At 27.4% G+C, this 14,528-nt stretch overlaps 1 protein-coding gene across 1 annotated transcript; it reads left to right on the top strand.

Moving 5' to 3' along the window:
• Positions 1–10,605: 10,605 nt before the first annotated feature.
• Positions 10,606–11,028, top strand: LOC113859412 (egg cell-secreted protein 1.1-like). Its single transcript, XM_027492194.1, has one exon. The coding sequence runs from the start codon at positions 10,606–10,608 to the stop codon at positions 11,026–11,028; it is 423 nt and encodes a 140-aa protein (XP_027347995.1).
• The last annotated feature ends 3,500 nt before the right edge of the window (positions 11,029–14,528 follow it).

Raw genomic sequence — 14,528 nt, 5'->3', positions numbered from 1 at the left:
TTAAAATTTTAAAATAAATATTTTTGTCAAAAAATGTGATTAAGTTTTTTTATAATTTTTAATATAATTTAACATGATACTTTAAAAAAATATATTTTATAAATTTTTCTAATGAATATCCATCCTAAAGACATACATATTAGCTAATATCTTTATCTAATTGCAAAAGGCAGTAAATTTTGTCACATGCGGAGTGTTCCACCCAAAAATAATTGAGGGATAGATGCCCAAATCCCAATCCATAAAGGTGGATCTTATGATATATTACCATTTCGCATGTATGATGCACCAATGCACCAACATGATGATGTAGTTGTGATTTTAGATATGGCACAACTATTCAAGCAAGAAGAGACAAATACGCCATACATTGATAGCCAATCGAGCATGTTCATGGAGAATAACGCCCTTAACCCCCAATGACAGCGAAATACCAACGCAACGGTAACTCCATCCAAATAGCAGAGTATAATTTACGGTTGAAATTTAAATAAATACATATATATATATATATATATATATAGTATTTTTACACAGTCTAAAAATTCTTAGCTTAAGAGTCTTTTATTTTAGTTTTTTATTTAATTTAAATTTAACAAATTATAATTTATTATTTTAATAACCATTAAATTTAAATTAAATAAAAAATTTAAATTGAATATAAAGTTACATTGATATAAATTTTTTTTCTAAATATTATTATAATAATAATAATAAAAATTAAAAATATAAAATAAAATAAATTAAAATTATTTAAACTTATATATTTTTAATAAAAAAGAATCTTTTTATATTAATATAAGTTTAAAAATTTTTAATTCTATCTTAATTTTTTATTTAATTTATATTTGACAATTAATAAAATAAGAAATTATAAATTGTTAAATATAAATTAAATAAAAAATTATAAATTTATTTTGTTTATTTTTAATAGATTATTTATTAATTATATATATTTAATAATAAATATTAAAAAATGTAATTCTCATTTTTGTGTTTTGTTTACGGAATACAGACGCAGAGTCAGAGTGACAGGGCTGCGAAAGGGGAAATTTACCGTTACCCAGCATCATTCTGATGGAATTTCAGTGCCTAAAGTCAACATTCTTTTGGATGTATGCTGAGTAGTTATCTTCACTATGATTTAGCTCACTTGACAGATGTATCATCAATTACTATCATTATGATCAATTTCTTTCATACCCGAAAGCATAATAATTACTTTTCTCAGAAAAAAATAAAAAATTTCCTTAATCATGATATCATTTCTTGCTACCAACATTCCACTGTAGTCATGTAATTGACGGAATCTTAAATCACATCATTGAACATGTTCTATTCCCAAAGCCTAATTTAATTTTTATCCAAACTTCTGTGGCCGACAATTATAAAAGAATGACATATGCTAATGGACACTTTTTCGATTATTAACTGAGACTGATTTAAATATACTTTTGCCCTTCATTTTCATTTTTATATTTTAAATTTAATTTGTAATTTATGTGATTTTATAATTTTATTTAAGTTCCGATCTCTCTAATCTTGTAGGACATATTTTGACATGTTGCCAGGCTTACTTCTTTCTTTCATAGAAATTGTATTTAAATATTGAAATATATTATTAAAATTTTATCGTATTTTTAATATATGTTTAGCATAATTTTGATTAATATTTTATTTATTTACTCTTTAATTAATATCAGCAGGGACTAGAAGCTGTTTTAGTTTAACTTATTTTTCCTTGTTAATAGAACACCCATTTAACGGAAATCAGAATATTCATATGTATAAAAGAAAATCATATTATTTTTTGTTTTTTTCCGGTCAATAATAATAATAATAATTAGTGGCACTTAACACAGGTGAAACCAAGTATATAATTATACATATTTTTCAAGTATAAAGTTGTATAATAAGTACTCTTGATTTAAATCTGATCATTATAGCGGTAAATAATCGATTACTTCCCCCCTTTAGGATAATAGCGCCTTAACTTCATCTGCAAGACAGCTATCTAATACTTACAGTTTTTACCAATTTAATTTGTCCTACAAATTATAATTATTGTGATGATTACCAAAGAACACTCGTTATTATGAATAGGATGATGCGTTATGATTCTCCAATCATGTGATATCTATCTCTTCGCTGCAAGTTTGAGTTTTTAATAATATAACTAGGATAAAAATTTGAATGCAAAGTTTTGAAGTCTATAATAATTTTATCCAATTAAATGGAATTTACTTATTCTTTTAATTTATAGTTTTATATTTTTCTCCTCAAAAATGAACTCTTAAAGGTAGTGATGATAGAAAGTGTTGACCATTACGGAAAGCAGTTACTTGCACCGAAACCCTGTCCTGACATCTGCCAAATTAATTGATTCTATTTCTGTTTTTCACTGTCTTCTACTTTAATCCTTTCTTTGGTTTCTTTCTTGCATCCCATCAATCATAGGCATAACTTTTCGGTTTACTATAATTTACTTTGCCACATCATGAAGGCACAGATAGCAGATTAGCCATAAAAAGGTTCTAATTTAGATAGCTCAACTCTTAGACTTGGACATGTGTGATCACAAGATGTGGATCTATTCTATGATAACATGAGATCTTCATCTTATGAGACAATCAAAGTGACGAGTGATTATTAAAATGATAACATAGTCAGATAGATGCAGCACAGAGGGCAGGTTCACACATGCATTATGTATATTTAAACTACTTCACGGTATATATGAGAATGTAGTGAAATAATATGCGTTTAATTTATGTTTGAATCATCATGAATTTATATATTTTTTAAGTAAATTTTTATATTAAGTTTATATTTATAAATTTTTTAATGTGAATTTAGACATGCATTTAACGTAAAAGTTAAAATACATTTACTCTAATTCATGGATTATCTATAAGACCGTTTAACCAATTTTTTTTTAAAGCAAATGTATTTTTAGTCAAATTGTGGATCAATTATCATAATTTTAAATATATAGTCGTGTACACACATAATTTAGTAGAGAAAAATAAACAAACAAATAAAAGAAAAATAAAATAAAATTACAATATAAGACTCTTTTAGTATATGTCAAAGGTAATTTCAAATATGTAGAGGAGAAATTCAAATTTTGAAACCACAATCTTACAAAACTCTTAATTTAACTAAAAAATTTGTATATGTATTGTTTTCACACATTATGTATAATATGGTAATTTGTCAATCATTTTTTAGTCACTTTTTTATATCTCAAATGAGATTAGTATACTTGTAGAAAGATTGAATAATTTCTATTACAAAATATACGATCTTTGTTGCATTAGAGTAACACAATAAATGTCTGATATTTAAATTTCAAGTTATGTCTACTCAGTATATTAACAAAATTAAAATACATTAATTTTTTATTTGTTAGCTCCAAATTCTAATCCTAGTTAAGATAAGGAGAATGGTTACCTACGAAGTCAAATTAATCTTTGTATTTCACTTACATAATAACTGTTTTTATTTTGTAAAAAAAAAAAACTATTTTAGATTAAAAAGATGTAACAAACCTAAGTATAATAAAGATCCAAATATTAATATGCACATGGAGTTTGAAAAATTTAAGTTCATTTTGATAAATAACTTGTGAAACTATACAGAAAAAATTCTGCATAGCAAGTGAAAGAAAATATGTAATGAGATAGAATTAGTAAAATTACTATAATTGATTTATTTTTTAAAAATATTTTAGAAGAGAAACAACACACACATATAGTAGAATTTAAATGTCTCCACCAATTTTGTTATGTTGTAACATGTAAAATTAAGTGATAACTTACGTTTTTAAGGAGTGAATCTATTAAGTAAGTGATATCTGTGTTATTTTGTTTGTAATGTTTTATTTCTTTTCAAAAGATCTACGTATATGCAAATAGAATGAACAATAATAAAAATTAAGAGCATGTTTGATTTATGTTGAACTGTTTTTAAAAATAAAATTAAACACGTTTTAAATATCTATTTCCACTTTTCAAATTTTAAGTTCTATTTTTTCTCTTTCCCTTGATTATGGTTTTTTTTTTTTATAGTATCAAGAGCTTCATGAATCTTTAAGAGTGTGTTTGAATGCCAAAAAATATCAACAAAGCTTTTCCTTTTTTATACCTTGTAATTGACTCTTCAATATTTTAGAAAATCACTTGGTTAGATATATAAAATTACTTTTAAGATTTGCAATTTTTTGAACAAAAGTAATTTAATTAATTTATGTAAACAAAGATTTTAAAATAAAGAGAATTGTAAATGAACTAAGTTTATTTCTTTTATTCAAACAAAATATTTTAATATGATAGAAATTTAAATGATGTAATTTAAAAGGTTTAAAATTTTAAATTCTCTTGAATTTTGAATTATTTCATCCAAACACAAGTCAAGAGTTTATGAAGTGAGAAAACTAGCCAAAAAAAAAAAAATCCTATGTAGAAAATGACACACCAAAATGACATCTAACCAATCCCCTTGCCTCCACTTCTAGTTATTAAAGAAAATTATAATTTATGGGTTAAAAAAAACTTATTTGAGGACTCAATTTTAGAATATGGTGCAAGAAGAAAGCAATCCAACTTCTTTACTACACATCCCAATAGTGGCTCAAAATAGTTTCAAGGTAGTGAAAGAGCAATGAGGAGGATAAAAGTAATAAATTTGAGAAGAGGATTTGAAACAATTAAAGTAAAGGAATATGAAAATATTAAAGAGTTTTTAATTAGACTTTTAAAGATGGTTACACAAATTAGATTATTAGGTGAAGAACTTTTAGTAATCAACTAATTGTTGAGAAAGTCCTAATATGTCTTTCTAAGATTTTTTTTTAGTAAAAAAATATTATTTCTTGAAGAAAATAAGGATTTTTCTCAAATATGCAATAGATTTAAAAATAAAATAAAAAACCATTTAATGAAAAAAAAGGAAAAGGAAAGTAATGAAGGAGGAGGTTCAAAAGAAAAGTGTCCACCCTACTACAAGAAGAATAATCGTACAAAAAATTTCGTTAGTTTAGTCCAAAAATAAAATGTAGGGCTTGTGATAAAGTATTATTTTGCCACTTCATCTGAGTTTGTAACTTGTTTTGACATAAGAATTGTTGCATTTAAAATTTTTCTTGGTTTTATTATAGGAAGTAGCGATAATGCAACTTTGTTAAAATAGGTTAAATCAAGAAATAAAAGCTACAGAAAAAAGCAAAGAGTAAGTGAAATTGGTAAAAGACTTGAAATGAGTATGAGCAAAAGGAGAGAACTCCATGATAATCTTAGCACACCCCATGATGGAAGTGATAAAGTTACAACACTCTCTTAAGGTTTTTAGGAGGAGTTAGCCTTATGCTAGGTTAATGATAAAGTTAGTGTCAAACTTGAGCACGCTTGTGTTGATACCAGCACACCCTATACTGATACTTTGCAAGACTAATTAAAAATAAAATTTTAGAAATTTGAAGGGGAATCTTGATCTATCAATCTTTTCATCTATTTTCTTTCTTCCTTTACCTGTTTTATGCAGAACCTTGATATCTTTATATGCATACTCCTCCACCACTCATAGTGGCAACATTTAATTAGATGATTGATAATTGTTATAATACAATTAAATATGATTGAATTGGAAGACAACTAGGTAGTTACAAGAGGGAGTTAAAGCCACAAACATTCATTTATAATTAAACTCATTTTATAATTTCTCTATTATTTTTAAGTCTTGATTTTTTTATTTCTTACTCTTTTCAATTATCAAAATTTTAACTGTGAAATCATTGAACATTCAAAGAACAATAGTAGTGGATGATTGTAAATATGATCTTTGTAGGAATGATACTAGAAGGATGTAAAATGCTTTCTTTTTACTACAACTAATGGGTATACTTGTTCATTGGTTAATAACATATAAAGAATACTAAAACCCATAATGACTTCCAACCAACTTAGTCACGTGAAAAAAAATATGTAAAAATAAGGCAAAGCAACAAGGACCAAAAATCTATGTTGTCGAGCATAAGAACATGTGAGTTGTAGTTGTGTGTTTCTTCTTACTATGTAGCAAGTAATGACAAAGAGCTATAGGACTTATAAACATTGAAGCACAATCACATGACCTATGATGATAACATTTTTAATGAATTAAACTAATTATACTTCTATAAAGTTACCGTTGATTATAGAAATATAAAGGCAAATGAGTTATTGCGGTTGAAACTCCCTTAAATATTAAATATATTTTGAATGTTTTATTTATATTTAAGATAAATCAAAATATTTTGAGCATGCAATAAATATTTGAAAGAGAATTGTACATTTAATATTTGCAAAGAATGAACCAAATAGAGATTTATAATTTTCTTTTTGTCAACATATCTATGAGTTTCTTATTTTAAAAATCATAGAAGCAATACATTTTTAACTCTTACACATTCGTGTACATACTCTATCACGCTCTCTTTCCAAATATGCACTCCTAGTGAAATGCGATCACAGACATTCGATGCTTCTAGCACTTCTTGAGGTCTTATACAACTAGGTAAATAATCGCCAGTTAGCCCATGCACACGGATACAACATACACAATAATGGGCCCCTTAACAAAGGTATAGTTAGGAGTCTAGTTAGGAAACGAGTGTAAGGTTATGTGATGCATTCGTTCTTAGAAAAAGTGTGTATACATATGCGAATGTCGCTCACCACCCTACTTTTCCCCATATTTCCCATTGTCTCCGGACTATATACCCCTAATGTATCTCTATAACTATTTATACTAGATCCATTCAACACTTTATACTCATTCTATATTCTTTTTCATATCAAACTCATTACTCAAGTAAAAGATCATGCTTAATAAAGCACTTATGGACTAAGTCCAAAACAAGTATACTGCAAGAATTTAGTACTAACACCCTAGATTAGCCAAACATACTTCTTTAACTTTTCACCACAATTCAATATCATTCCATTCAAGAATCATACTTACTCAAAACTTTTTTGGACTAAGTCCTTATCATATACTCAAGCCTAGATTCAAAGGAAAATTGAAGTTTAGGGGAGGTTTTATGAGATAAGAGAGTGAGAGATAAAAAAGAATGGAGCGAAAGTTGAAACTTAGATTGTAATCCAAATTTTTTGGGTTGAAAACCCTTAAATATCCCTTAACTCACGACATTTTCATTACAGTGATCTGTTTCTCGCTACAGCAAGCCCTTTTCTCGCTACAGTAAAAAAAACTAGACAATATTTGTTCTTTGCTATATGTTATTCTAAGTACAGAAAGAGTTTCTCGCTTCAGCGAGAGAATCCCTCACTAGAGCATGAATCCTAGCTACAACAAGAATCCTAATTACAACGAGAATGTTGATGGGTCATCCTTATTCACTCCTCACTACAACGAAAGAGATTTAGAGAGTTGGATTTTGGACGCTCTTTCTTGTTGTAGCGAAATATAATACATTTTACACCATTTAAACTCTTCTAAATTAAAATAATTTTACACGTACAATCAACATACAAAGTCATAATAATAAATCTAAAAATAAGAATGTTACAAACTTCGTATTCCAGACAAAAATGAGTGTTCACATAAATATTTAAGATGTTTCATTTTAAAAAATATAAACTAATGGATACAAGCTTTGTTGTAAAATGAGAAATTGTTACTTAATAGTACTAATAACAAAATAGATGCTTCTATTTTTAAAACCATATTTTATTTTTCAACCACAAGATTTGAATATTTGTTGCATGCTGCTTGTCTATATTTATGCATTTTCTAGTTAAGGTTGTTAAGCTGATATAAAAAACTTTCAAGAAGTGTTAGAACGGAAACTTTTTCTTGATATTTTAGAAGTTAAATTAGTTAAATGTTATTTTTATTTTTTTTTAGTTTGTAACTAGTTTAGTCATGCAGGTAAAATTAGGTGATTATAATAATGCTGCTGGTGCTACTGCTAATAATAATATGAGTTTTGTTCTTGACTATAATAATAAACGTGTGATCTGATCCAAATATCTGATCCTTGAAAAACTGTTTGACTTAAGTATCTGATCCAAATTTGTTTATGATAATAATACCTCATTCAGGCATCAGGCGCAATTGGAGTGTGTAGTGGCAGTAACATACCCTTTTTTTATATCTCCGTGTCCTCTGCCTGTTTTTCAGAAGCTACCAAAGAGAAATATTATAATTTTTGTTAGAACATAGATAAATTAAAAAAAAACAAAATATTACTATAATTTTTATAAAAATTTATTGCGTAATTATTATATAGCAAATCAAAACATCAGGTGTTGGAAAGATATATAAAAAGACCAATGCGAATTGTTTGTGTAACTTGCGTAATTTAAAATTCTTGATTGTGCCCACAGATTTTTTTTTTTTCAATTTATAATAAAAAAGCGGTATACATGTGTTGAGTTGGCAACTACGTGTTGTCGACAATAAAAATTTCAAATTCAACGTAGTAGGATCTTTAATGCTGTTCATGTTGTAAAACTTTTAGCTATTCCCTACTAGGTATCAGTTGATTTTTTAAAATATATTGATGAATGACTCTCAAGTATTCATGGATTGTATGTGTATTTTTAAAGTCAAGAAAAGTTTAAAAAAAAGAAATAAAAAAATTATCACAAAAGATAAAATAAAAATATGATAATTTTTTGTACTAAATCACCATATCACTGTCATTCTTTTGAAGGTAAAATTTACTATACTCTTTATAATTAAAAAGTTTAGTACTCTCTCTTATATGTGCAATAATTGTCGTTAATTTTATGCTAGTAAGTAGTGAGATAAATAGTTTAGTTAAAAAAAATATTAATATCCTTCAATCTTTAAGACATATAAATTATAACTGTTAATCTAAAAAGAGTATAGAATATCTTTTCAAATTTATGGGCATCGCAGTTAGCACTTTTATTGAATCACAACCAATGGTTATGATTGAAGATGATATAACATAATTTTGGGAGAGCATATAAAATGAAACCGAAGTTGTGCTCGCTGTCATCTTATTTAAGGCTTCCACAGTCAAATACAGGACCGAGAGTTTCAATTTCTGCACTACATTGGATGGACTAGAAACCTAGTGTTTGTAGCCCTATTAACATTTATGCATAGTTGAACCCTTTATTTTGAATCGTTTCTGTAAATTATAATTGAATCAGCAACACAATTTGGTTCAAGATGTTGAATCTTACTTTGTCCTTCTACTTCTTCGCACGTTTCGTCTTTAAGTTTGCAACACGGGTCGCTTAAAATACCGATATTGCTTGATACAATAATGGTCCTTTTAAATATTCAACAAAAGATTTATTACAAATCCACACAGGGAGTATATATACAATGGGTATCAATTATTTTCTATATACAAATTTCGGACGATTATTTTGAAATGAATTGTTGCTCGATGGAATCGCTCAGTTATTTTAAACTAAACCAAGACACTAATTTGAACAATATTTAATTCCAACTCATATATGATTAATTTTAATATTCACACGTTATTTTCTTATTGATAAAACAAAAAGGTATGTTGTCCTCTTCAATTTACAGGTACCAAAGAAAATACCTTTTTTAATATAATACCAAAGACTTAAACATCTCTAATAATTTGATTAATTTTTAACACAAAAATTCTATTATTTTTATATCATGTTATCATAAAATTGTAAAATTTATTATTTCATAAAATATATAGTTTAATTTCCATTTAAAATTAAGAATAAAACTGAACATTATATCTGAACAATTAAAAAGATATATTAACTTATGCATATGAAATTATAATGTATTCGAATGAAACATAAAAAGAAAATAAGTTAAATAAATATTCTTTTGTCAAAACAAACGAGAATAATATGAAAATATAATATAATTTATAAATAAATAAATGAAGATAATGTTTATTGTTTATTTTTATTTATCGTATGTAACAATTTTTTTTCTATAGATTATTAAACTTTTGATTACTATTTATTTTGATAATTAAGAAAATAACATAATTTATATATAAAAAAAGTAAAATTGGAAAGATTTAACCAAGGTATATTTGAGAGGAATGAAAAGTTAATAAAAGATAAATAAATAAAATTAAAATTAAAATAATATTTAAAACATAAGTTCAAAAGATAATAAGTTAAGGAAAAAGTTGCACCTCTTACTATATAATATAACATATATAGCTTTTATATATGTTAGGTAAATGCACTGGTTAGTGTGTCCTCTATTATCCATCTTTTGTTTATGTCTTAACGGTCAAACAACCTATAGGACATGTATGAATTGATCGATCTTTGCATCGAATTATAACGGAGACACACATAAAGACTTGCTTAATCCAATAGCATTTAAATTTCACAAAAATTTGATCCCAATCTGAATAATACACATACACAAAAGATTAACATCCACTTCTTGTCTTATTGGCTTCCTTTATGTAACCACCGTAAATTAATATTAATTATTTTCAATCGCTTCATTTTCATATACGCCAACTGTTACTAAACACTCCCACTACTATATAAACCCTGAACCAAGTTTTCACCATCCACACCAAGATAATCATCTCTTCTAAAACTAACTAAAATGGCTTCAACTCACAAACTCTTTATTCATGTTGCTTTCGTAGCTATAACTGCAATGGTCACATCAACATCAATTGTTGAGTCAAGATCACTCTTAAACCCATCATCAACCTCACCAAGCCTTGCAATTCGTTTGAAGGTAGAGGGTGAACCTTCAAACTGTTGGGACTCACTGTGGCAGCTCCAAGCATGCAGTGGAGAAATTATAACATTTTTCCTCAATGGTGAGACTTATCTAAGCCATGGTTGTTGCCATGCTATAAGGGTGATTGGACATGATTGCTGGCCCAACATTGTGGGCTCTCTTGGATTCACCAATGAAGAGACTGACATTTTGGAGGGTTATTGTGATGAGGTTGCTTTCCATTCACCTCCTCCACCAGCACCACAATCTTTGGTTGAGCCAAAGGAGTTAGTTCCATAAGGGAAGTAGCTTTAAATGAGTAATACATAAAAGCATTTTCTTCTTTTATACGTTCCCACGCATACTTACACTCAGTTAGAAATATCATTCTGCTTTAAACCGGTTGATGTGTACTGAACTCTGAATCAATGATATGATATGCATACTGGGTTTTGTGTTTTCTGTGACCCAAATGGTTGTTGCATATGACCATTTTCCCCTTCTTGGTGCATACACTATGGCTCATGTTTTATGCGAACGCATATGTAGTTTAGTACGTAGCACAATTGAAACTGGATACAGCCATTCAATACATAGTAAGAAAGTAAAAAAAAAGGAATAGAACTATAGAAGGAGGATATATGATCTTCTTTTCAAAAGAAAAAATAATAAAAAATTACGAATGAAAGAAAAGATGTACACTCGGAACCATCAGAAAGGATTTGTGGAGATTAATTAAAAAGAAAAAGTGGATGATCATATGACAAATGTGAGGAAAGTGGAAAGACGAAAGGAAGGATGACCGATGATATTACTTTTGTTTCTTAGTTACAGTGTCAATTGCATGTTGCTTGTTTGGCATTACTAAATTTGGAAAAAATGAAATTTTCAACGTATTTAATCATTTACTTTTATTGATAGCATTACATCCTTAATTTTGATTTCTAAATTAGAGAACTATTAATCATAAAAGGTGTACTCTGTGCAAATTAAACTATAAATATTTGTAATTTAATTGTTATATGATAAATACTAACCAATTATCTGGAGCAGGAATGCGTTTTAAAAAAATTATTCATATATGTTCTCGTACTTTCTGAGTAAAAACTTTGATATTGAGTACCTAGATCTTCACACTTGTACCCATTACCTGTAGTTTGTTACTCAAAAATATAATTTCTCCTAATAATATTTTTATAAACTAATAAAGCATAAATATCACAACATTCTTTGAAAATACTTCAAACAATATACAAAATTATAAATAAAATATTAATTTATATTCAAATGAAGTACTAAATTAAAGTATAATATACATATACACTTATAACAAAAACAATTATTTAAAATTTTAATTTTATGTATATGCTTATTATATATGTATTCATATTATTTATTTTATATTAGTGTAAATAAATGAGAATGGATACTTTAGTCCCATACCTATACCCGTAACCATCAAAATTTGCAAGTATTTATTCAAATTCGAAAACATACCCATTTGGCAGGTGTTTAATCTACCCATTGTGAATATTAGATCCATTTTGATCCCTATTCTTACATTACAAATTTATTTCTCTGTAAATTTTAATAAACATCCACAGTAATTTTTTATAAAAATTTTGTATTTATTGATTATTTAATTTAAGATACCGATTAGCAAAAATTTTATTATTTTTATTCTTTTCCTTTGAATTTGAACAAAAAATTTATATATTCTCTTTATACATGCATATATCATTCTCTTCCATTACTCTTTAATTTATCCAAATTTATAAAGTACTCTTTAAGTTATATTCTTCGTTGTCGTTTGACTTATAAATATTTTAGTTTTTTATTTACATTTTATTCTTAATATTGTGATTTATTTCTATTTTTATTTTTTGAAATAAATATTTTTAAATTATTTCATTCAGACAATTAATATTTTGACATACATAATAAATATTTATAACGGCCTTTTTCTTTGTCTATTATGGTTGGGGATTGCTTGCGTCCTCGTGGACCATAGAAATACACTTCATCTTTCCACTTTCCACTGATAATTGCTTTTGCACTATTTTCTTTCTATCTGTTCACCCTTTTCCATTATTTTCAAAATTTTATTTCTGAAATATATTAAATATTAAATTTAAATCTTCTCATGTTATTAAATAAATAAATAAATAAAATACTACAACGAAGTTTGTTTCCTGTGCATAAAATCAAGACTCTTTGATGACTCTAAATCTCCTACATGTGCTCTTACTTCTCGTGCTCTTATATTCTTTATTGAGAAAAGGCTTGTTCAAATTGAGTTAGAAGGTAAAAATTGACTTAATCCCAAAGTGCTAGTTGCAAATTCAGTTATATATGAACTTTGTGTTCTATAAATAGAGCTTTGATTATCAAACTTTTGGAAAAACATGTGGGCTACAAACTCATGATGGAAAAATTAAAGCAGACATGGAAACTATTGGAAAATTTTGATTCATGGATATCAATAATGAATTATATATGGTAAATTTTGATTTAAAACAATATCGTAAAAAGATTATTAATGGACCACCTTAGATGATTTTCTATCATTATTTGACGGTTGTTAATTCGAGCCAGAGTTTTATTGCTATAGAAGCAAAGATGGAGAAAACTTTTGTTTGGATTAAACTTTTTGGGCTAAATCTTTTTTATTATGATGAAAGCTTTTTAAAATCGCTATAACTTTAGTAGTAAGTATTCCTATAAAGGTTTATACCAAAATCATGAATGTGGAGAGAGAGAATTGCTCGTGTTTGTATTGAAATTGATCTCAATCTTTTTGTTGTTGCTAAAGTTTAGTTACAGAATCATTGTACAATGTCACTACTAAAAAGTCTATATATATAGATGGATTTTTAAACCATTACAGACGATTTTTGAAATTACAGATGGATTTCGAGACGGACATAAACCGTCTGTGATATCATCGTCGGTAAGGAATTACAGATAGAAAAATCCGTCTATAAGTTACAGACAAATTTTTTTTGTTTGTAACATATTTTACTATTATTAGTATTTTTTGTTTATATAGATAGTTATTTCTGACTGTTTCTGATTATCACAATTTATAAACATAATAACAACTATAAATTGAGCATCTAAACATTTAAAATAATTTATAAAATTAAAAATTTAAATGTTATTACAAAGGAAGACAAAAGTATCCAAATAAATACATTTAAAAATAAAATATAAGTCTTCATCATGAATAATCTATATAATCATCATCCGAAGGAGCATCACCACCAGTAGATGAGGAGTCAGAGGATAAATGATGCATGGAGGTGAAAACCGGTGGTGCTAGAGCTGGTGGAGGAGGAGGAAGAGGTGTGGAACTGCTTAATAAGCATGTATCTGCTGCATCTGCATATGTTGTTGCTTCATCTACTGCTGGACCTCCCTTTGCATTCTCGAGGCCACCTTCTTCTCTATCTTCTTCTCCATTTTCTTTGCCCACTTCTTCTTCCATGCACTTCCTTACTCTTCCACATCTCCTCATTCTGCTTCTGGAGTTTTTCATTGAGGGCATGGACCTGAGTGCAGATCATGTCCTCAACTTCCTTAGGTGCAAGAAAAGGGACATCTCCAGTGACAGATGCAGGGGACATGGAGTCTGCAAAGCGGCCCCCCATGCCATAAATGCGACCTTTATAAAAGGCACCTATTGTTTGTGACCATATAGCATCCTCATCTACTGACTCTGGATCTTGAGAAGATGTCTCCTTAAGCCTTTGAACATAATCATCCTACAGTTCAGTTCATATAATTAAATATTAGTTTGG

The sequence above is a fragment of the Abrus precatorius genome, unplaced genomic scaffold, assembly GCF_003935025.1.
Source record: "Abrus precatorius isolate BTA unplaced genomic scaffold, Abrus_2018 Scaffold2, whole genome shotgun sequence".
NCBI classification, from domain to species: Eukaryota; Viridiplantae; Streptophyta; class Magnoliopsida; order Fabales; family Fabaceae; genus Abrus; species Abrus precatorius.
Note: the sequence above shows the minus strand (reverse complement) of the source record. Positions and strands in the feature narration are given on the sequence as shown.